The following is a 23,911-nucleotide window of genomic DNA, read 5'->3' as shown; positions in this document are numbered from 1 at the left end:
GGTGCAGAGAGGCTAAATGATTTATTCAAGGTCACACAAAAGTCTGTGTTAGAGGAGGGAACAGAACCCAGCGCACTTGTGTGCTAGGTTAGCACCTTCACTGCTAGACCATCCTTCCTATCTGCTCTCTGTCTTCCTGAAGGCTATCAACCTGCTTAATCTCTCTCTATTAATTTGTATCTGTTGTTTTAATAATGGTCCAGTGGGTCATTCTACCATGAGATGAATTCAGTCTGGCTGTATTTGAAGGTGACTTCCATTTTTTTTCAGGAAAACCTGAGTCTGTTTGCCGCAGACCCCACCTCCGAAGTTTGGGAAGCCTATGTTGATTATGTGGATGAAATGATCTTGGATGGATTCTTTAATGCTATTGAGTGCTCCCTCAAATACCTCCTGGAAAACACAGGTAACTGAGCTGTCCTTTCTCAGCCCAGGGTGGTTTCCCCTCTCTGCTCTCAGCGAGGTTTTCATTGCTAGTGTGTAGCCGGAACGTCCTGACCTGCTGTCCATGGCTAGGAGGTGTTTGTGTCTGGGCAGAAGGGAGGCAGCTGGACAAGGAGTGCAGTTTTGCTGTGCAGCAAGAGCAGGAGTCATTGTGTGCTGAGCTGCCCTGTCAGAGCTCCTGGGGATGGCTCCAGGCTGCACTGAGAGTCTCCACATGTACGTAGTTTCTGTTAGCTCCAGGTATGCCAACACTGCCACATAACACCTGTGGCTGGCCAATGTCAGCGACTCGGGCTTGCGGGGCTCAGGCTGTGGGACTATAAGATTGTTGTATAGCTATTCAGGCTTGGCATTCGGCCTGAGGCAGCTGACACGGGCCATCCGCAGGTGTTTAATTACAGCGTAGCATATCCTTCGAGACCCAGGCGTTACCAGGCTGTGGTTCCCATCTGGAGGAACACAGCACAGACGGAGGAAGGGTAATAGCACTGTGTTGCCTGATTTCTGTTCCACACTCTCCCTGGAGACCAGTAGATGCTCTTTTTCGGTCTGCCTCTGTGCTTACGCTGACACTGTACCATTGGCATCACCATAGGCTGGCTAGTCGCAGCAAGTGTTTGAGAAGCCCGTTAACGTGTGGAGCCCTCACATAAGCTGAGTGGAGGCAGAGAAATCTGTAGAGCAGATTAGTGCTAATGGGCCGGAGGTGGAGAGCACCACACCAGATATTAACAGGACGATGGACAATGTAATTTAGAGTCGTGATCCCAGCTCTGCTGAGTGGTGCTGGCACCAGTGAGAGCCTCTCTCCCATCTGCAAAGGACCTAGGCACTGCGTGACACCCTCTTCCACATCCAGGAGGGGCTCAACGGTCCAGTTTGTGACTGGTCAAATGGAATAAGAGACCTGGCCCACGAGGAGATCTGGTCCCAGTCACCCACCCCAGGGCCTGTGCAGCACAGAGATGACACAAGTAAAGTGTATTTCTTCTGCTTGCTATGACCATATGGTGAATTCTGTTAATCTCTTCACAGCATTTGCCATGCCAGGCACTTTCCTCCCTGTGATTAATAAGGGACCATTAGATCATCTTTTCTAACCTCCTGCATAATACAGGCCATTATATTTCACCCAGTCACCCCCGTATTGAGCCCAGTAACTTGTTTGACTAAAGCATCTTTTACAGTCTGGATCTGAAGAGATGGAGAATCCACCACTTCCCTGGGCCATTTGTTCCAGTGGTTAATCACCCTCACTGTTAAAATAAGGTGTCTTATTTCTAATTGGACTTTGTCTGGCTTCTGCTTCCAGCCATTGGTTCTTGTTCTGCCTTTCTCCTCCTGATTAAAGAGCCCTTAAGTACCTGGTATTTCCTTCCCGCGAAGGCACTTCTGTACTGTAATCTAGTCACTTCTCAGTTTTCTTTTTGGTAAACTAAACAGTCTGAGCTCTGTCTCTCACTGTACAGCATTTTCTTCAGGCCTCAAATAATTTGTGTGACTCTTTTCTGCACCCTCTCCAAATTTTCAACATCCTTTTAAAAATGTGGACACCAGAACCGGATACTGTATTCCAGTATTGGTCTTACCAGTGCCGTATGCAGAAGTAAAAATCATCTTCCTACTCCTACGTGCTACTGCCCTGTTTATACATCCAAGGATCGCATGAACTCTGTAACAGCATCACACTAGGAACTTGTGTTCAGTTGCTTGTGCATCATGATCCCTGAATCCTTTCAGTGTTACTGCATTCCAGGATGCAGTCCCCCCATTGAGCAGGGATGGCTGCATTCCTTGTTCCTAAACGTGTAAGCTTGCATTTGGCTGTATTAAAACGCATTTTGTTTGAATGGGCCCATTTTTCAAGTGATTCAGATCACTCTGTATTTCTGCACTGTTCTCATTATTCTTTACCACGTTGCCAGGCTTTGTGTTATCTACAAATTTTATTAGCAATGATTTTATATTTATTTCCAGGTTGTTGATGAAAATGTGGAACAGCATCAGGCCTAGTACCAATGCCTGCAGAGCCCCACTAGAAACGTCCTGATTCCCTACTGACAACTGCTTTTTGAGATCTGTGTGTTAGCTAGTCCTTAACCACATAATGTGTGCTCTCCTGATGTTGTATAGTGCAAATTTTTTAATCCTAATAGCATGTGATACTAAGTCAAATGTCTTATAAAAGTTTAAGAATGTCAGAGTCTGCTCAGTTACCTTGATCAGCCAAACTTGTAATCTAATCAAAGAGTGAAATTAAATTTGTTTGACTTGAAGAATTTTCCATAAAACCATGTTGACTGGCATTAAGTATATTCCTATCCTTTAATTCTTTATCAGTTGAATCCCGTATCATGTTTTCCATTACTTTGCCCAGGATTGATGTCAGGCTAACCAGCGTATGGTTGCCACAGTCATCCCAATTGCCCTTTTCGGATATTGACACAACATTAGCACTCTGGCAGTCTTCTGGAATTTCCCCATTGTTCCAATATTTATTCAAAATTAATGTCAGTGGGCCAGAGATCTCCTCATCTTACTCTTTTCAGACTCCTGGGTGGAAGTTATATGAGCCTACTGATTTAAAAATGTTTATCCCTAGTAGGTGTTTCTTAACATCCTACGTAGTTACTAATTGGCTGGTAAGTTCTTCATCATTCTCATGTGATATGAGTACATCATTCTGCTTTTTTCCAAGTACAGAAAAAGACAATTTTTTAAAACACTTCTGCCTTTTCTGCATCATTAATAATTTTGCCATCATCTTCTAGTAATGAACCTATGCCATTGTTAGGATTTCTTTTGTTCCTGATATACTTATTAAAAAACCTCCTTTTTGTCCTCGGTCTTTCCAGCCATGGATTTTTCCCTGATGTCTTTCATAGAATCATAGAATATCAGGGTTGGAAGGGACCTCAGGAGATCATCTAGTCCAACCCCCTGCTCAAAGGAGGACCAATCCACAACTAAATCGTTCCAGCCAGGGTTTGTCAAGCCTGACCTTAAAAACTTCTAAGGAAGGAGATTACACCACCTCCCTCGGTAACCCATTCCAGTGCTTCACTCCCTCCTAGTGAAAAAGTTTTTCCTAATATCCAACCTAAACCTCCCCCACTGCAACTTGAGACCATTACTCCTTTTTCTGTCATCTGCTACCACTGAGAACAGTCTAGATCCATCCTCTTTGGAACCCCCTTTCAGGTAGTTGAAAGCAGCTATCAAATCCCCCCTCATTCTTCTCTTCCGCAGACTAAACAATCCCAGTTCCCTCAACCTCTCCTCATATGTCAAGTGTTCCAGTCCCCTAATAATTTTTGTTGCCCTCCGCTGCAAGTTTTCCAATTTTTCCACATTGTCCTTGTAGTGTGGGGCCCAAAACTGGACGCAGTACTCCAGATGAGGCCTCAACAATGCTGAATAGAGGGGAATGATCATGTCCCTCGATCTGCTGGCAATTCTCCTGCTTATACATCCCAAAATGCTGTTGGCCTTCTTGGCAACGATGGCACACTTTTGACTCATATCCAGCTTCTCATCCACTGTAGCCCCTAGATCCTTTTCTGCAGAACTGCTGCCTAGCCACTCGGTCCCTAGTCTGTAGCAGTGCATGGGATTTTTCCATCCTAAATGCAGGACTCTGCAGTTGTCCTTGTTGAACCTCATCAGATTTCTTTTGGCCCAATCCTCTAATTTGTCTAGGTCCCGCTGTATCCTATCCCTACCCTCCAGTGTATCTACCACTCCTCCCAGTTTAGTGTCCTCTGCAAACTTGCTGAGGGTGCAATCCACACCATCCTCCAGATCATTAATGAAGATATTGAACAAAACTGGCCCCAGGACCGACCATTGGGGCACTCGGCTTGACACCAGCTGCCAACTAGACATTGAGCCATTGATCACTACCTGTTGAGCCCAATGATCTAGCCAGCTTTCTATCCATCTTCTAGTCCATCATCCAGCTCATACTTCTTTAACTTGCTGGCAAGAATACTGTGGGAGACCATATCAAAAGCTTTGCTAAAGTCAAGTTAAAACACGTCCACGGCTTTCCCCTCACCCACAGAGCCAGTTATCTCATCATAGAAAGCAATTAAGTTAGTCAGGCATGACTTGCCCTTGATGAATGCATGCTGACTGTTCCTGATCACTTTCGTCTATTCTAAGTGCTTCCGAATTGATTCCTTGAGGACCTGCTCCATGATTTTTCGAGGGACTGAGGTGAGGTTGTCTGGCCTGTAGTTCCCCGGATCTTCCTTCTTCCCTTTTTTAAAGATGGGCACTACATTAGCCTTTTTCCAGTCATCCAGGACCTCCCCCAATTGCCATGAGTTTTCAAAGATAATGGCCAATGGCTCTACAATCACATCCACCAACTCCTTTAGCACCCTCGGATGCAGTGCGTCCGGCCCCATGGATTTGTGCTTGTCCAGCTTTTCTAAATAGTTGCAAACCACTTCTTTCTCCACAGATGGCTGGTCATGTCCTCCCCATGCTGTGCTGCCCAGTGCAGTAGTCTGGGAGCTGACCTTGTTCGTGAAGACAGAGGCAAAAAAAGCATTGAGTACATTAGCTTTTTCCACATCCTCTGTCACTAGGTTGCCTCCCCCATTCAGTAAGGGGCCCACACTTTCCCTGACCACCACCTTGTTGCTAACATACCTGTAGAAACCATTCTTGTTACTCTTAACATCCCTTGCTAGTTACAACTCCAATTGTGATTTGGCCTTCCTGATTTCACTCCTGCATGCCTGAGCAATATTTTTATACTCCTCCCTGGTCATTTGTCCAATCTTCCACTTCTTGTAAGCTTTTTTTTTTTGTTTTTAAGATCCGCAAGGATTTCACTGTCAAGCCAAGCTGGTCGCCTGCCATATTTACTATTCTTTCTACACATCGGGATGGTTTGTTCCTGCAACCTCAATAAGGATTCTTTAAAATACAGCCAGCTCTCCTGGACTCCTTTCCCCCTCATGTTGTTCTCCCAGGGGATCCTGCCCATCAGTTCCCTGAGGGAGTCAAAGTCTGCTTTTCTGAAGTCTAGGGTCCGTATTCTGCTGCTCTCCTTTCTTCCTTTTGTCGGGATCCTGAACTCGACCGTCTCATGGTCACTGCCTCCCAGGTTCCCATCCACTTTTGCTCCCCCTACTAATTGTTCCCGGTTTGTGAGCAGCAGGTCAAGAAGAGCTCTGCCCCGAGTTGGTTCCTCCAGCACTTGCACCAGGAAATTGTCGCCTACGCTTTCCAAAAACTTCCTTGCTTGTCTGTGCACTGTTGTATTGCTCTCCTAGCAGATATCGGGGTGATTGAAGTACTCCCTGTGATCTAGTTACTTCTGTTAGTTGCCTGAAGAAAGCTTTGTCCACCTCATCCCCCTGATCTGGTGGTCTATAGCACACTCCCACCCCGGCATCACCCTTGTTGCTCACACTTCTAAACTTAATCCAGAGACTCTCAGGTTTTTCTGCAGTTTTAGTTTCCCTGCAATCTTTAGTTTCCCTTATCAATATTCTACACTTCATAATTGTAATTTATACTAATTGCTGTATATTTGCTTTTTTACATTTATTTGTTGCTTTTTTATTACTAATTGCTGCCATCATCACTGAAGAGGATGGGCTGTTAGCCAGAGTTGTCATCTTTTCTTGATTGTGGAACCTAATAAACTCTTCTTTTAAGAACTCCAAATTTTCATTCAGATTTTTCTGTCTAAATGTTTTCTCCCAGTCAGTTTCACTTCTAAATTTTCTCAGCATGGGGAAATTAGGTGTTTTGAAACATTAGGTATTTATTTTATTGGTTGGAACTGTCCTCTGTTTGCCCATAATGCATATAATCAGGTCATGATCACTGTTCCTTGGGCAACCACCAATCAATTATTCGTTCAGCTCTAGTGTCCATTGGGTGAAGGTGGGGGCGGAGGGGGGGGGGCGTGGTGATGGAGTAAAGTCACTTCTTGTCTTACTCTAGCCCAGACCCCATCATCTCTTTTGCTCTCTGTCAGATTCCAAGGCAGCACTGGCTCCCCTGTTTGAGGTGCGGCTGGATCTGGTGATCCCCGATTTGGTATTCCATCCCGCGCTGGATCCTGGTGCTAACGATGGCTTCTATGACATGGTCGAAGGACTCCTCAATGACATCTACCGGATCTCGTCCCTGGTGTCCAGGCTGGCTGAGCACAGTGTTTTCCCTCACTATCAGGTCTCTTGCCCCAGTGCATGATTTCCTGTTGCACAGCAATGTGCAAAGTGTGCTCTGGATGAGCATCCACTCACAAGGCCTCTCTGTCATTTCCCAGGCTGATATGGAGGACATGGGTGACTTAGCTGACATGCGCCACAGCCTCATGGAGCGTGTGCAGAACATGATGTCAACCTGCAATGACTATCGCAACTCCTTCGACCACTACTCTTACCTCTATGGGGATGACAGGAAGGAATTCATACGCCAGTTCCTGTTGTATGGGCACGTCCTGACTGCGGCAGAAATTGAAGCCCACGCGGACAATGGAGTCCCAGAGAGCCCTCCCACATTGCATCAGTTCAGGGAGCAAATTGACTCCTACGAGAGAATCTATGATGAAGTCAACCGCCTGGAACCAGTGAACATCTTCGACAGTTGGATGAAAATTGATGCTCGGCCTTTCAAAGCGTCCCTGCTGAATGTCATCAAAAGGTGGAGCCTGATGTTTAAGCAGCATCTCATTGATCATGTGACACACAGGTAACAAAGATTTGTCTGCCCCATCTCCAGATCACCATTCATTGGGCTCCATCCAGGAGGTTACACTGAGCAGTGTGGGATTTGTTTTCTCTGTCCACCCCATACTGTCCTGAGGAGTGAAGCACCATCATGTCCCCTACACGTTGCATTCCCTGAAAGTGTTACTCTGACGTGAGGCCTTGCACTGGATCTGAGGCTGGGGGAGTGGTGCTGCTGAGTGGCTAGGACAGTGCTCTGCTGAGCTAGGCTCTTAGGTCCTACTTCCAATTATTCCAGGGACTTGCTCTTTCTGTCTGTCTATTGTTTTTATACTTATCCTGTCTGTACCTAGCTCCCCCACAGGTAAAGCTGGGCTAATACTGCAAGATATTTCCTGTGAATAGTTCCTTAAAGTTTTAAATGAATTTTCTCTTTCGTGTTTCCTTTCTCTGAACATTTCATCTAGGGTTGTTGGCATGAGGGATCCTGGAGAGTGAGTTTCAAAGTCGCAAGTGTGAGGAAGGAAAGAAATTTTAAATTAACATAGGTTAAATGCCAGAAGTGCCTGCTCACTCATCCGGTCAGGGAAGAGAAACAATACCATGTGACTTATTTGACCAATTACAACAAAAGAACACAGTTTGATTATCAAATACTCACAGAGGACTGTTTGAAATCAATCCGTTGGGTTAAAAAATATTCACATTAAATATTGGTAGATAGTCCTGAAGAGCAAATACATTGGAAGAAAATGTGATCTTCTTATGGTTATTCCAAGAGCACAAAAGGAGTCTCAATCTGCCAGATAAAATATTTCTTACCAATTATTTCCTCAGCTTTAAAAGTAGATATCATGATGCACATACTAACTATAGCTTATAGGGATGTTTGAAGGCCTAATTAATGAAGGATTTCTTGGATGGAAGGCATTATGTATAGGAATGTCAAGTAAGTGTGTATGCATATGTGTATATGTTGTGACAGGATCAGGCCAGATGGATAGAAGTGATAGAAGGCAGATATATTAGCCCCAGGTTAAGTAGGTCCCTTTTCCCTGGGTAAGGTAACAAGGAAAGTTCTAGAACAATCAGAAACTTTCTGGAAACAATTAAGTCAGACAGGCTGATTAGAACACCTGCAGCCAGTCAAGAAGCTGCTAGAATCAATTAAAACAGGCAGGGTAATCAGGGCACCTGGGTTTAAAAAGGAGCTCACTTCAGTTTGTGGTGTGCCTGCGAGGAACTTGGAGCAAGAGGCGCAAGGGGGGAGGGATAGCTCAGTGGTTTGAGCATTGGCCTGCTAAACCCAGGGTTGTGAGTTCAATCCTTGAGGGGGCCATTTAGGGATCGGGGGCAAAAATTGGGGATTGGTCCTGCTTTGAGCAGGGGGTTGGACTAGATGACCTCCTGAGGTCCCTTCCAACCCTGATATTCTATGATTCTATGAAGAAGCTGAGAGTGAGAAGGTGTACTGCTGGAAGATTGAGAATTACAAGCATTATCAGACATCAGGAGGAAGGTCCTGTGGTGAGAATAAAGAAGGTGTTGGGAGGAGGCCATGGGGAAGTAGCCCAGGGAGTTGTAGCTGTCATGCAGCTGTTACAGGAGCCACTGTAGACAGCTGCAATCCACAGGGCCCTGGGCTGGAACCTGGAGTAGGGGGCGGGCCCGGGTTCCCCCCATCCCTCCATCCCCCGCAACTCCCTACTTGATACAGGAGGAGTTGAACTGAACTGTGGGTTCCACCAGAGGGGAAGGTCTCTGGCCTGTTCCCCGATCCACTAGGTGGATCAGCAGAGACTGCGGGGATTGTTCTTCTTCCTTTCCCCGTGCTGGCCAGTGATGAGGCTAACTGAGTGAATGGCAGATTTGAGCCACGAAAGTGGCCAAACTGCGGGCTGCCGTGAACCTCTGAGGCAAGCAAATCCACCAATAAGTGCAGGACCCACCAAGGCAGAGGAGGAACTTTGTCACAATGTATATATATGTATATATAATATACACACACACACTTGACACTCCTGTAATGCCTTCCATCCAAGAAATGTGTATATACTGTGTGTGTATATATATGTTTCTCTCTCTCTCTCTCTCTCTCTCTCTCTGTGTGTATATACACACACATTTATACAAAACGAAGAGAAACATATATATATACACACACATTTATACAAAAATATACACACAGTATATACACATTTCTTGAAATATATATATACACACACCAAACAATCTATCTACCTACCCACCCTATCCTATCCACCTGTCATTACCAGAAATAAAAGGTATAATCTGGATATTTCCTATTTCTAAACTTCTCTTGCTTTCCGTGCATGCATTAAGGTAATATGGCAACCATGTCCTCAACTTCCCTGAAATGTTAACTCTTTGTGAATAACTTAGTTCATAAGATGATTAAATCTTTTTGTACATAGGTCCTGATTCAACAATGCACTTCTGTGAGGCAAAGCATGTTAGCATATTTAGTCCTATTGACCTTCATAGGATTTAAGGGGGTGCTACAAGTTCAATATGTGCTTATCTGCTTAGCTGAATTGGGGCCCTATAGACTGGGGGTGTATGAGATGGGCAGGATTAGAAAGGTTTTTCTCTCTTTGATCTCTGTACAAGTCCAGAGCCTGGATTAAGGTACATAATGTGTAATTCTTCTTCGAGTGCTTATTCATGTCAATTCCAAGCAGGTGTGTGCGTGCTGCATGCACGACAGCCGGAAGATTTTTCCCCTAGCAGTATCTATAGGGTCGGCCTGGGTGCCCCCTGGAGTCGTGCCTTCATGGTGCCCAATATAGGGCCCTGCTGACCCGACCCCTGCTCGGTTTCTTCTTACCGCCAGTGATGGCTACATGGAACTTCCCTCACTCTTGCATCTGCAAGTGCCTTTAGCAGTGTCCCACTGTCAGTTGTACATAGTTAGATTCTTAGTAGTATTAGTGGTGTTAGTAGGTTCTCTAAGTTTCCGTTGCGGGGGTCTCCCCCCCGTTTTGTTCCCCAACACCGGGGCATGCCTTGGTCGCCGGGGTTCAAATCGTGTGAAGTCTGCAGTAAATTGATGCCAAAGAGCGAGCCACACACTTCTTGTTTTGAAGTGCCTTGGGGAGAGTCACCAAAAGGACAAGTGCCGCATTTGTAAGGAGTTTCGGCTGAGGACCCTTAAGGATCATGAGCAGAGACTCAGAATTCTCCTCATGGAGGCAGCCCTCCATCCACAGTCCGACCTCAGGTTGGCGGAGCCTCTGTGCGCAGCGCACCAGCTCCAAGAAAGGAGGCTAAGGACTCCTGGCACCAGCACGGCTCTGAACATTAAACTTCTGGCAGGCGCCGATCTTCATCCCTGGTGCCCCAGAAGAAAAAGAGGTGGGAGAGGGGGTGCTCTTCCTCTCCTAAGCCTAAGGAGCCAGTGGCAGGGAGGCCTCAGTCCATCGAGCCTACTTCGGGTCTGCAGCCTTCCAGGGGCTCATCAACTCCTGCCCTTAGAGTCCAGTCGAGTCCGGCCCACTACCGTTCTCTGGACCTTCGTGTCCGGGACATTCAACTCCCCTCCACTCTGGAGACTTTTGAGACAGCTCAGGACTTATTTGCCTGATGGTACCACCTTCTGCAAGGAGGGACAAGGCACCGGTGATAACCCAGCCACCTATCCCATCTAGGGGCAAGCTGGTGATGATGTCACACCACTCCCCATCTCCGCTGCACCATTCCCCGGTGCCAGCCGCCCATGTGCGGGGACTGCACCAATCCCCAGAGGCCCAGCACTGCTCATTGGCACCACCCAGTACTGCTCCTCCATGGTCTTCCTTTTCCGAGACCTCAGGGTCTGAGGCAGAGTCCCATCGTTCAGATAGGTCCAGCAGCAGGCGGTCTAGATCTCAGCGACACCGCCAGCCTCCTCCGGCGCCATGGCCACCTCAATGGCAACCACCAACTCAGTGGCCCTTTTGGACTCCCTGGGCCTATCGTCAAGCCCAGGGTCAGAGCCAGGCGTTGAGATCCAGGTCGGCGTTGGTTGTGTTGACATCCTTCACTCCCTCGCAGCAGCTGGCATCAAAGACAACGCCGATATCTCCACCTGCCGCTCAGGCCTCGGCGCTGGTGACCATCCTGGCGCCAGCGACCATCTCGGCACCGACCTCTGCGACACCGGAGATGCAGGAGCCCAACAAACAACGTGACCCTCTTGGTACCGAGGGCAGTGACGTAGGCCATGTGCCGGTGCTCACATCCTTCCCCAGATAAGACCCTTGCGGACACTTCAACGACCCTGACCTTGGAGGATAGCAGGGTCCTGCAACAGTTGTTGCGTAGGGTGGCCCAGAACCTGGGTCCTCGCGTTTTGTGCTGCCACTCATTAAAACTATAAATGAGACCACAAAAGCTTTGTGGCAGACTCCAGCCTCTTTGCCCCCTACAGAGAAGAGGAATGAGAGACACCATTTCATCCCCTTAAAAGGATACGTGCATCTCTATACTCATCCTACACCTTTCTCTTTGGTGGTGGATGCTGCAAATGAAAGGGAGCATCAGGAGTTTCAGGGACCCTCCCCTAAAAATCGGGAAGCGAAAAAGGTGGACTTGTTTGGGAGAAAAGTCTACTCCACCAGTGGTTTGCAGCTCCACATTTCAAACCACCAGGCCATCATTAGTAGGTACTCCTTTAACATCTGGGGAACGATGGCCAAGTTCTCCTAGCTGTTACCACCAGACTCCCACTCCAAATTTAATGCCTTGGTGAAGAAAGGCAAACTCATTTCTAGGGCCCCCTTTCGGGCAGCTCTTGACGATGCTGACACGGCTGCCCGAACCATGGCTATGGGGGTGACCATGAGAAGCTCCTCTTGGCTCCAGGTCTCTGGACTCCCTCACAAAGTCCAACAGACTATTCAAGACCTACCCTTTGAAGGTCAGGCCCTATTCTCTGAAAAGACAGAAGACTGCACAGTTTAAAAGATTCAGGGGCCACCCTCAAGTCCCTGGGCATACACACCCCCGCTACACAGCACAGGCACTTCAGACCATAGCCTCCTCCGTGGTTCTATCAACAATCGACAGGATGGTTCCCAGAAGAGGAATGGGGCGGCAGGAAGACACCACACCCATCCTCAGGCCAGCGCTCTGGCCAACCCAAGGCACCTTCCGGCCCCAAACCGGCCTTTTGAAGGTGCGGTCGAGGATGGTGTACCAGAACAAGAACTGGATCGACCCCGCCTTACCTTTTCCCCCCGACTGTCCCCTTTCTGTGCATGGTCCCGTATTATTTCGGACTGCTGGGTGCTCTGCATGGTAGAGAGGGGATACTCCATCCAATTTTGTGCCCTCCCACCCTTCCACCCCCTTTCCCTGTCCCTCTTCAGGGACCTCTCTCACAAGCAACAACATATACAGGAGATGCACTCACTCCTTTCGCTGGGGCAGTGGAAGAGGTTCCTCAGGAGCAGAAGGGCAAGGGTTTCTATTCCTGGTATTTCCTAGGCCTGAGCCCCCCTCTGGCTTTCAGTATTATCCTAAACCTGTGAGAACTCAACAAGTTCATGAAGAAACACAAGTTCCGCCTGGTCTCTTTGGCCTCCATCATCCCTTCACTGGATCCAGGAGACTGGTATGCCGCCCTCGACTTGAAGGACGTGTACATTCACATAGCAATAATTCGGTCCCACAGAAAATACCTCAGGTTTGTGGTGAACAACACCCACTACCAGTTCACAGTCCTCCCATTCAGTCTGTCAGCGGCACCTCAGTTGTCCACCAAGTGCATGCCTGTTGAGGCTGCGTTCTTGCACAGGCGGCAGGTACAGGTGTTCCCGTACCTCGATGACTGGCTCATCAAGAGCCGCTCCAGAGCTCAAATGGAGGCACAAGTCGACTTCATAGGAACGATGTTCGATGAACTGGGCCTCCTTCTGAACGAGGGGAAATCACCGCTGTCCCCAGTTCAGAGGATAGAGTTTATAGGGGCAGTACTGGACTCAACACGAGCCAGGGCATACCTCCCGGAAGCAAGGTTTCGGTCCCTTGGCGACATCACATGAGGTCTTAGGCAGTTCCCCACCACCGATAGCAAGGAATTGCCTGAAACTCCTGAGACACGTGGCGGCTTGTACCTACGTAGTACAGCATGCCAGACTCAGACTTAGACCTCTTCAGTTGTGGCTAGCGTTAGTATATCGGCCAGTCTGGGACAGCTTGGACAGGATCGTAACCCTGCCTTGCACAGTACTCAACTCCCTCCTGTGGTAGCTTGACCCACAGATAGTATGTGCAGGGGTCCCCTTCATTATCCCCCAGCCATCTCTCTCGCTGGTGATGGATGTGTCAGCCTTGGGCTGGGGAGCACATCTGGGAGAGCTCAGAACACAAGGCCTCCAGTCTCAGGTGGAACTTGTTCTCCACATCAATGTCAGAGAGCTGAGAGCAGTGCACCTGGCATGCCAGTCTTTCTGAGCCCATTTGACAGGGAGACGTGTATCAATTATGACAGACCACACCACAGCGATGTTTTATATGAGCAAACAGGGGTGTGCATGCTCCTGTGACAGGAAGCCCTTACATTGTGGGACTTCTGTGTAGAGCATTTGATACATCTACAAGCATCGTACCTCCCTGGAGTACAGACCGAGTTGGTGGATATCTCAGCAGGTTGTTCCACGGCCACAAGTGGCCCCTTTCCCTGGACGTTGCAAACTCAATTTTCCATCAGTGGGGTTTTCCCCAGATAGACCTGTTCACTACGCGATGCAACAGGAAGTGCCAGAAGTTCTGTTCCTCCCTAAATCACAGCCCAGGCTCCATCGTGGACGTGTTGCTCCTCCCATGGGGAGCATAGGCACCGACTCCATGGGTGCTCTGGGGCTAGAGCAATCACGGGGAAAAATTGGTGGTTGCTCTGCACCCACCGGCAGCTCCTCGACCCGCCCCAGCTCACCTCTGCCTCCACTCCGCCTCCGCCACCTCCCTTGAACGCGCCGCCACGTCCTGCTTCTCCTCACTCCCTCCCAGCACTTGCGCCGCAAAACAGCTGTTTTGTGCGGCAAAGGCTGGGAGGGAGGGGGGAGGAGGAGGAATGCAGCGGACGCGGGGATTTGGGGAGGGTCCAATAGGGGCAGGGAGAGGGTGAAGTCGGGCAGGGGCCAAGGGCGGGTGCGAGCACCCACTGGCGCCAAGGAAAGTTGGCGCCAATGATGGGGAGGCTATGTCCTATATGTGTTTCCGCCTATCCCTCTTGTTCACAAGGTGCTCCTCAAGATACGGAGGGAACAAGCTTTGGTGATTTTTTCATAGCTCCAGCCTGGTGCCACCAGCACTGGTACATATCACTCCTGGAAATGTCCGTGGAATCTTCAGTCACCTTGCCACTCGTCCCGGACTTACTAACTCAAGATCGTGGCCGTCTTCAACACCTGAACCTCAAGTCACTGCACCTCACTGCGTGGAAGCTCCATGGCTGAACCCGAAGGAGCTCTCTTGCTTGGACCCGGTTAGACATGTCCTCCTTGGCAGTAGGAAACCTTCCACCAGGGCTACGTACCTTGCCAAGTGGAAGAGATTTTCAGTCTGCTCGGCGCAGCACCATTCGTCCCCAATGCTTGCCTCAGTCTAATATAAGTGGCATGATCTCCTCCATCTCAAGCAGCAGGACTGTCCATGTCATCAATAAGGGTTCCCTTGGCCGCCATCTCTGCCTTCTGTCCAGGTGCAGAGGGATGGTCAGTCTTCGCCAACCCTATGGTCAGCCATTTCCTCAAAGGTTTCGACAGACTATACCCACAAGTCAGGCAGCCGGTCCCGGCCTGGGACCTCAACCTGGCTCTTTCCAGACTGACGGCGCCGCCTTTTGAACCGCTAGCAACATGCTCCCTGCTCTACCTCTCATACAAGCTGGTGTTTCTGGTGGCAATAACTTCAGCTAGGAGGGTGTCTGAGCTCAAGGCCCTAACATCAGAGCCCCCTTACGCAGTGTTCTACAAGGACAAGGTTTAGCTCTAGCCTCACCCAGCTTTCCTCTCAAAGGTTGTCTCCCAGTTTCACATCAACCAGGACATCTTCCTCCCTGTGTTCTAGCCTAAGCTGTACTCTAGTGGCAGGGAGCAGAGGCTCCACTCATTGGATGTCCGCAGAGCATTAGCCTTTTACATCGAGCGAATAAAGCTGTTCCGAAAGTCCATTCAACTATTCATGGCTGTGGTGGACAGAATGAAGGGTCTTCCAGTCTCTTCTCAACAAATTTCGTTGTGGATCTTGTCCTGCATCCGAGAGTGCTATAACCTGACAGGGGTGCCTGCCCCTCCGATCACTGCGCACTCCACCAGGGTGCAGGCCTCTTCAACGGCTCTCCTGGCTCAGGTGCCTACCCAGGAAATATGCAGGGCAGCAACATGGTCCTCCATACATACTTTCACTGCACATTATGCAATTACCCAGCAGGTCAGAGATGGCGCGGCTTTTGGTAGAGCAGTACTCCAATCAGTGGACAACTTTGACCCCCATTCCTGAACTTGGGCTTGTGATTCACCCGACTGGAATTGACATGAACAAGCACTCGAAGAAAAAACGGTTACTCACCTTTCCGTAACTGTTGTTCTTCGAGATGTGGTGTTCATGTCCATTCCAATACCCACCCTCCTACCCTTCTGCCGGAGTACCCAGCAAGAAGGAACTGAGGGGGGGTTGGGTCAGCAGGGGCCCTATATTGGGTGCCATGAAGGTGCGACTCCAGGGGGCACCCAGGCCGACCCTATGAATACTGTTAGGGGAAAAATCTTCTGGCTGTTATGCACACAGTGCATGCACACCTGATTAGAATGGACATGCACAACACATCTTGAAGAACAACAGTTATGAGAAGGTGAGTAACCGTTTTATATAAACTGCTCTCACTGTGTTTTCCTGTTTTGTATTATTTAGCTTGGCTAATCTTGAAGAATTTATAAAGAATGCTGATAGAGGTTTGAACAAAGAGGTTGAAAAAGGAGATTATGATGGTTTGGTGGAGATTATGGGTCATCTTATGGCTGTTAAAGAAAGACAGACCAGCACGGATGAGATGTTTGAGCCCCTGAAGCAAACAATTGAGCTACTGAAGATATATGAGCAAGAACTTACAGATGAAGTGTATAAGCAATTAGAGGTTGGTGAAAACTTATGACCAATACACAAAACTGCAAAATATTAGACACCAAAAAAGAAAGTGATCAGTGTATATTAGCGAATGTTAAGTACCCGGGCTTAGTAATCAGTAGGCCTCAGTGGGCAGATTATTTTGATAGCCAAGTGGCAGAACATCTGTTGTGGATGTGCCATCGCAGCTCCCTAGATAAAGCTACATCAAGATTGTCAATTACAGCAGAGATTTAGCCTGTTGTTAAGTGTGAACGATGCAGTGCCCCTCCCCAGATGGATAGCACTCGCTGCATAAGAACAGAACACATGTTCAGGTAGATCTTAATTACTTTATGGAGTTACTTTTAATAGGTCCATTAAGCAGGTTTTTTGGTGAGTGCTGTAATGAGAGGGCATTAGTGCTTGGATGCAACCCCATGCTCTGGGTGTCCCTAAGCCTCTGACTGGCAGATGCTGGGACTGGACAACAGGGGCTAGATCACTCAGTAATTGCCCTGGACTGTTCATTTCCTCTGAAGCATCTGGCATTGGCCACCATTGGAAGAGAAGGTACTGGGCTGGATGGACCATTGGTCTGACCCAGTACGGCGATTCTTATGTTCTTGTTACAAAGGGTAGTCCCTTGTTTAGGGCACTAGTCTAAGACTCGGAAGACTGGCATTTAATTCCTACCTCTGCTGCATGATTCCTGTGTGACCTTGTGCAAACCACCTTGGCATTAGGCAGTGGGTGCTTTTGAAAAATCTCACTAGGCACGGGGCTGCATCTTTTAGTGCCTGAATACCTTTAAAAGTCTGGCCCTTAGTCTCTGGCCCTCAGTTCCCTCCGTGTCGTCCTTCCAAACCTCACAGGGGTGTTGTGAGGTGAAGTACATTGAGGTGTGAGGTGCTCAGTTACCAGGTTAACAGGGGCCTGAGAAATCTTTTAGATCCTGTTAAAATGGAAAAATACAAAATGAGAGGCTTATTACAAAGTCCAATTATTAAATATTCCTGGGGCCCCGGTGCCGGTTTCTAGGGCTAAAGGCGATCTTCCTCACAAAGTGACTCTCTTGTGGATTTGTGGAAGGAGGATTTCAGTTAAGCATTATAGGTGGAGTTTTGTTGGGTGTGATAGTTGCCTTATCTTGGGAATTCCTTGGTTTTTAGTGCTTGTATTCTTGTAAGTAAATTTCAGCAACTAAATTTTTTGCAGGGGAGTTAAAACACCAAGGCTGTCCTTAGGAGTAGAACTGGGGAAGCATTTTTTTTCTGTCCAGCAACTTTTCAGCTCCATGCAGTTACATAGAGATCCAGTCAGTATCTTTACTTCCACATACAGCGAGAGAAATAGAGGCAAATAAGATCCTTTATATAATGCTCTCTCCTGCTATCTTGAGGAACCTAGATCTTAAGCTGATTGGTGCATGAATAGTCCATACAAATGGATAGAGTCTAACTGAAGGGGAGGACAGACAGCTGTTAAAGTAAGAAGTGGGCCGAAGCTCTGCTTGAATTTTGCCTTTTTCTTGCTACTTCCCCCATTGTGGTTTCAGTTGGGAAAGGAAGTAGAAAGAGCAAAGTATCCTCATAAGAGATGGAACTCTTCAAGGATTCTCTCAGAGGTGAAAGTAGGAAGCATTGGGACCGCTGTGGTGGGCAAGCCAGTTGCCAGGAGATTTTCCCCTTTGGAAGGTGTGGGTAACTATCCAAACTGAATGCAACCTCTGAACATGTCGAGTTTCATCCCAGACGTTTTTTTTCTCTCCTGGCAAGCACTGGCAACTTTCAGTTACTCTTCTGACCCAAGTGAACAGGCACAAAAACAAGCTGGAAAGTTTCTTTTGTTACAGACTGTGAATGATCTATGAGATAGAACCATTATTCTGAGAGCACTGGTGGGGAAGAGGGGAATTGAGAGATGTGGAGGACTCGGGTCACAACACTGGCTGAGGCTCTGACCTGTGTTTTTTTAATGAAAGACAAAGGAAGTCATTCTCCGGACAAATACACAGCTTACAAAGAACCTGCCTTGTGAAGCTTCTTTTCTTGGCACCTAAATGAAAGTGTCTTAGACTTCAGGGGTTCTGAGCATCCACAACTTCCAGTGATGTTCATGGGAGCTCTGAAAATTGGGCCATTTTTATTTAGATGGTAACATTAAGTACCCAAGTTTGAAAATGTTACCCTAGGAGTCTCTCCAGACAGGTCCTTTGACTATAACCACCTTTCCCTCTTCCGTTCTAAGAGGGGACGGGACAGCATCTATTATAGAACCATCCAGTCTTCATTTTTAGCTAAGTTGAAAAGATCAGCTTACCTGTTGAGCCCATCTTCCTGCTTCCATCCACTCCCAGGGGATGCACAAGAGCCAGCTGGACTTTGAATTGGGATCAGTATTTTTTGTACCCTAGGAGCAAGATTTTTTGTACATCAGCCTTCATGTACCCTAGGAGCAAGATTTAGGGTCACCTCTGTCTGGGCTGTCCACATTTCACAGGATTCTGGTGTGTGTAGAAAACATGGCAGGACATTTCATGAGGGAAGAGGGTTTACACCTTCATAAGGGGTAAAATCTTCATTTATCTTCAAAGCTTAAAATTCATTCCCTGTTTTACTCCCAGTCATGTGTTTGCCCTTTATATCATGGCAAAAACCTCTTGATTGTGTGTGAGAGAAAATCTGGTATTTTTCCAGCATGGGACTATCCATAAAGAAGTCAGATACATGTTATGTCAAGTGGCACATACTGTCAGCCAACATTTAATTTTTGCTTGCAGGAGCTGCCAGAAAAATGGAACAATATAAAGAAGCTGGCGATAACTGTGAAACAGCAAGTGGCTTCTTTGCAGGCAAATGAAGTGACAGTTATTCGCAAGAACTGTGCAGCATTTGATGTGGAACAGCAGAAATTCAGAGAGAGATTTCGCAAAGAAGCACCATTCAGGTACAGACTAATTACAGCACCACAGAAATAAGAGAGAGAAGGGCTTACTATATCATTTGTGCTCTGCTAGGCATATTGTCTAACATCCACTTATCTTTCCCAATTAGTCAGAAGGCCAGGTATAATATCTGATATAGCATTTTTCTGGGGTCTCTATGCTGTAGTGGGTAGGGAGTGGATTCAGCGAGAGTAGGGTTAAAATTTTCAAAAGTGCCTAAGTCCCATTTTCAAAAGTGACTTAGGTGCATGGGAGTCTAAGAGTGACCAAAAGTGTCTAAGGCCCAGATTTTTAAAGCTCTTTGGGTGCCTCACTCCCATTGATTTCCCTGGGAGATAAGTCCAGGTTGTAAGAAGTATTTAAGTGCCTAAGTCTCTTTTGAAAGTGGGACTTAGGATTTTAAGTGACTTAGGCACTTTTGAAATTTTTGCATTGGGTCTTTTATGTGTCTAACTATAAGCACCCTAAAATGGCCAAACCCTTCTCTTAGTCCCATGATTCCAGGGTTGTGCATAGACAATAACGCAGGACAAAGAACCATTCCATGCATCCCCAGGACACAGAGTCCCAGGCTGCCATCAGAGAGTTGAAGGATGGAAGAGCATTCTAGGTACAGACTTGCAAATGATCAGTGTTAAATACCTGGGGTTGCCAGTTTCACCAGTGTAATCTGTTTATCACAATGGTTTTGATGTTGTGCTGACACGTCACAACACAGTATTGTCATGCTATGTCAGAGTATCATAGAATCATAGAAATGTATGGTTGAAAGGGACCTTGAGAGGTCATCTAGTCCGTTCCCTTCATTGAGGCAGGACCACCAAAGGCTCTGAAGCAAAGTAAACTGTCATGGGATAAGAGAGAAGGTCTTCTCATGGATCAGTAACTGGTTAAAAGATGGGAGACAAAGGGCAGGAATAAATGGTCCATTTTCAGAATGGAGTGAGTTAAACAGTGGGGTCCCTCCAAGGATCTGTATTGAGACCTGTGCTGTTCAACATATTCATAAATGATGTGGAAAAGGGAGTGAACAGTGAAGTGCAAAGTTTGCAGATGATACAAAATTATTCAAGATAGTTAAGTCCAAAGCTGACTGTGGAGAGTTAAGAGTCTGTTTTCCAAGTTGAACAGTCCCAGTCTTTTTAATCTCCCCATACACAGAAGCTGTTCCACACCCCCCATCATTTTTGTTGCCCGTCTCCAATTCTAATATATCTTTTTGAGATGGGGCAGCCAGAGCTGCACGCAGTATTCAAGGTGTGGGTGTACCATGGATTTATATAGTGGCATTATGTTTTCTGTCTTATTATCTATCCCTTTCCTAATGGTTCATAACATTTTGTTACCTTTTCTGACTGCTGCTGCACATTGAACAGATGTTTTCAGAGAACTATCCATGATGACTGCAAGATCTTTTTCTTGAGTGATAACAGCCAATTTAGACCCCATCATTTTGTTTGTATTGTTGAGATTATTTTTTTCCAATGTTCATTACTTTGCATTTATCAACATTGAATTTCATCTCCCATTTTCTTGCCTCATCACCCAGTTTTGTGAGATCCCTTTGCAGCTCTTCAAAGTCAGCTTTGACTTAATTATTTTGAGTATTTTTGTATCATCTGCAAACTTCGCTATCTCACTGTGTACCCCTTTTTCCAGATCATTTATGAATATATTGAACAGCACTGGTCCCAGTACAGATCCTTGGGGGACCCCATTATTTACCTCTCTCTGCTGTGGAAACTGTCCACTTATTCCTATCCTTTCTTTCCTATCTTTTAACCAATTACTGATCCATGTGAGGATCTTCCCTCTTGTCCCATGACTGACTCCTTACTTTGCTTAAGAACCTTCGGTGAGGGACTTTGTCAAAGGCTTTCTGAAAGTCCAACACACTCCCAGTGCCAAATGTTTATGTTCTGCACTGTCCATCCCTCTCCTGGGCATTTCACATATTAAAAGTCTGTTGCCCCTGTAAGGGTTTGATATTCAACAGTTTTCTACTTTAAATCCTCTCCCTTGGCATTACCAAGCAGTTCAGTTTAAACACAGCACTGAGTTAGCTTTGATTAAAAAATAAAACAAGTTTATTTAATGACAAAGAGAGAGATTTGAAGTGCATATAAGTACAAGGTATTACAGGTAGAAATGGGTACAAGAGAAATAAAGATAAAACACTTTCTAGTTGCTAAAACGTAACCAGCTAGTCTTGGTTCAAGGTCAAATCCTTACCACAGGATCCCAGCAACATTGCTGCTCAAATTCTCAGTCAGGATCCCCCCCAAAAAGTCAAAAGGCTGGTTCCTTTGTTGTCTTAGGTGAAAGAGAGAGAGCCTTGGGTGTTTTTGTCCCTCACTTTTAAAGTCCACTCACCCTTCAAAATGTCTGTACCTGAGGGTTACCCCTAGATAAAGTTCCTTCCGACGGAGACATGGAGTCTCGTGGTGAAGGAGGTTCCATGTTGTTGCTAAAATGCACATTGATCTGTTCCTTCCCCCTTCCTGCCAAAGAATGGCCACTTGAGAGGTGATGGCCAATCAGCTTTGATGACACCTGGCTAGAGGCGTCAGCTTGTCCTTTGTCTTTGAGGAACAGATTTATCCTCTCCCCAGACTTGTCTGGTAACCCCTTCTAGTCATAATTTCAGCTTTAGTTCATAACTCATAATACACATTTCATGCATAGGCTACACATGAATATCAATGATCAATGTGGTGTTAGTTTTTAAATGATACCTCACAAGGCATATTTTCCCACAAAGATTATTACAATAATGTGTGGGGTGTGAATACAGGGGTGCTTTTGGTTACAATATTCTCATTTTTTGCAACTGCATCCCATTACTGGCTCTCATTCAATGTGTGATCTGCAGTAACCCCAGACCTTTTCTGCAGTACCAACACCTAACCAGTTGTTCCCCATTTTGTAGTTGTGCGTTTGATTTTTCCTTCCTAAGCATAGTACTTTGTTCTTTTCTTTATTGAATTTCATCTTGTTGATTTCAGAACACATCTCTAATTTATCAAAGTCATTTTGAATTCTCATCCTGCCCTCCAAAGTGCTTGCAACCCCTTCCAGCTTGGTGTCATCCACACATTTTCTAAACATACTCTCCACTCCATTAGCCAAGTCATTAATGAAAATATTGAATAGTAAGTGACCCAGGACAGACCCCTGTGGGACTCCAATAGCTATGTCTTCTCAGTTTGAACTATTGATAAATACTCTTTGAGTATGTTTTTTCAACTACTTGTACACTTAATTTAGAGCATATTTCCCTAGTTTTCTTATGGGAATGTTATGTGGGACTGTATCAAAAGCCTTACTAAAATCAAGATCTGTCACAATTATAGCTTCTCCCCTACCCACTAGGCCAGTAACCCTGTCAAAGAAGGAAATTAGGTTGGTCTGGCATGATTTGTTCTTGAAAAATCCATGTTGGCTTTTACTTACCCTATTATCCTCTAGGTGTTTATAAACTGATTGTTTAATCATGTGTTCCAATGTCTTTCCAGGCATTGAAGTTAGGTTGATTAGTCTATAATTTCCTGGGTCCTCGTTGTTCTCCTTTTTTTAAAGACAGGTACTATGTTTGCCTTTCTCCAGTTCTCTGTGACCTCATCAATCCTCCATGAGTTCTCAAAGATAATTGCTCATGGTTACAAAATGATTTTGGCTAGTTCCTTAAATACCCTAAAGTGAATTTCATCAGGCCTTGCTGACTTGAATAAATCTAACTCACCTAAATATTCTTTAATCTCTTCTATCCCTGTTCTGCCTTGTGTTCCTCGCCGCCTTGTTGTTAATATTAATTGTGTTAAGCATCTGGTCACAATTAACCCTTCAAGTGAAGATTGAATCAAAATAGACATTAAACAGCTCAGCCTTCTTAGTGTCATCTATTATTAGCTCTGTTCCCCCACTAAGTAGAGTACCTACACTTTTATTAAGGTCATAATAACGGCCATACTGGGTCAGACCAATGGTCCAGCTAGCTCAGTATCCTGTCTTCTGACAGTGGCCGGTGTCAGATGTTTCAGAGGGAATGAACAGAACAGGGCAATTTATCGAGTGATCCATCCTGTCGTCCATTCCCAGCTTCTGGCAGTCAGAGGGTTTAGGGACCCCCAGAGTATGGGGTTGCTCTTCATTTTTCTCTTGCTCTTAGTGTACTTATATAACCTCTTCTTAGTGCCTCTTATGTCCCTCGCTATGTGTACCTCATTTTGTGGCTTTGCCTTTCTGATTTTATCCTTATCTGCTTGCGCTCTTCTTTTGTACTCACCACTAGCAATTTCTCCATGTTTCCTCTTTACGTAGGATTCCATTTTGATTTTCAGGTCATTAAAGCTTTCCTAATGGAGCCATATTAACCTCCTACTATTTGTCATCTCTTTCCTTTGCATCAGCATAGTTTGCTGTTGTGTCTTTAATAATGTCTCTCTGAGAAACTGCCAGCTCTCCTGAACTCCTTTTTCCCTTAGATTTTCTTCCTATGGGACCTTACCTACCAGTTCTCTGAATTTGTTAGTCTGCTTTGCTGAAGTCCATTGTTCTTATTCTGCTGCTCTCACTCCTTCTTTTCTTTCGACTCATGAAATCTTATCATTTTATGATCACTTTCTACCAAGTTCCCTTTCACCTTAAGATTCACAGCCAATACGTTTCTGTTGGTCAAAATCAAGTGTAAAACATCTGCCCCCCCGGTTGCATC

At 46.3% G+C, this 23,911-nt stretch overlaps 1 protein-coding gene across 1 annotated transcript in view; it reads left to right on the top strand.

The window, feature by feature from the left end:
* The window catches only part of DNAH9 (dynein axonemal heavy chain 9), a 397,352-nt gene that overhangs the window by 50,156 nt on the left and 323,285 nt on the right, over positions 1-23,911 (top strand). The window contains exons 15-19 of the mRNA XM_074971509.1: positions 271-406; positions 6,446-6,642; positions 6,740-7,164; positions 16,059-16,281; positions 19,033-19,199. Coding sequence (XP_074827610.1) covers positions 271-406; positions 6,446-6,642; positions 6,740-7,164; positions 16,059-16,281; positions 19,033-19,199 — 1,148 coding nt within the window. The remainder of the gene's footprint in view (positions 1-270; positions 407-6,445; positions 6,643-6,739; positions 7,165-16,058; positions 16,282-19,032; positions 19,200-23,911) is intronic.

This window comes from Natator depressus, chromosome 14, assembly GCF_965152275.1.
Source record: "Natator depressus isolate rNatDep1 chromosome 14, rNatDep2.hap1, whole genome shotgun sequence".
NCBI classification, from domain to species: Eukaryota; Metazoa; Chordata; order Testudines; family Cheloniidae; genus Natator; species Natator depressus.
The sequence above is the reverse complement of the archived record's forward strand: the minus strand, read 5'-3'. Positions and strand labels throughout refer to the sequence as shown.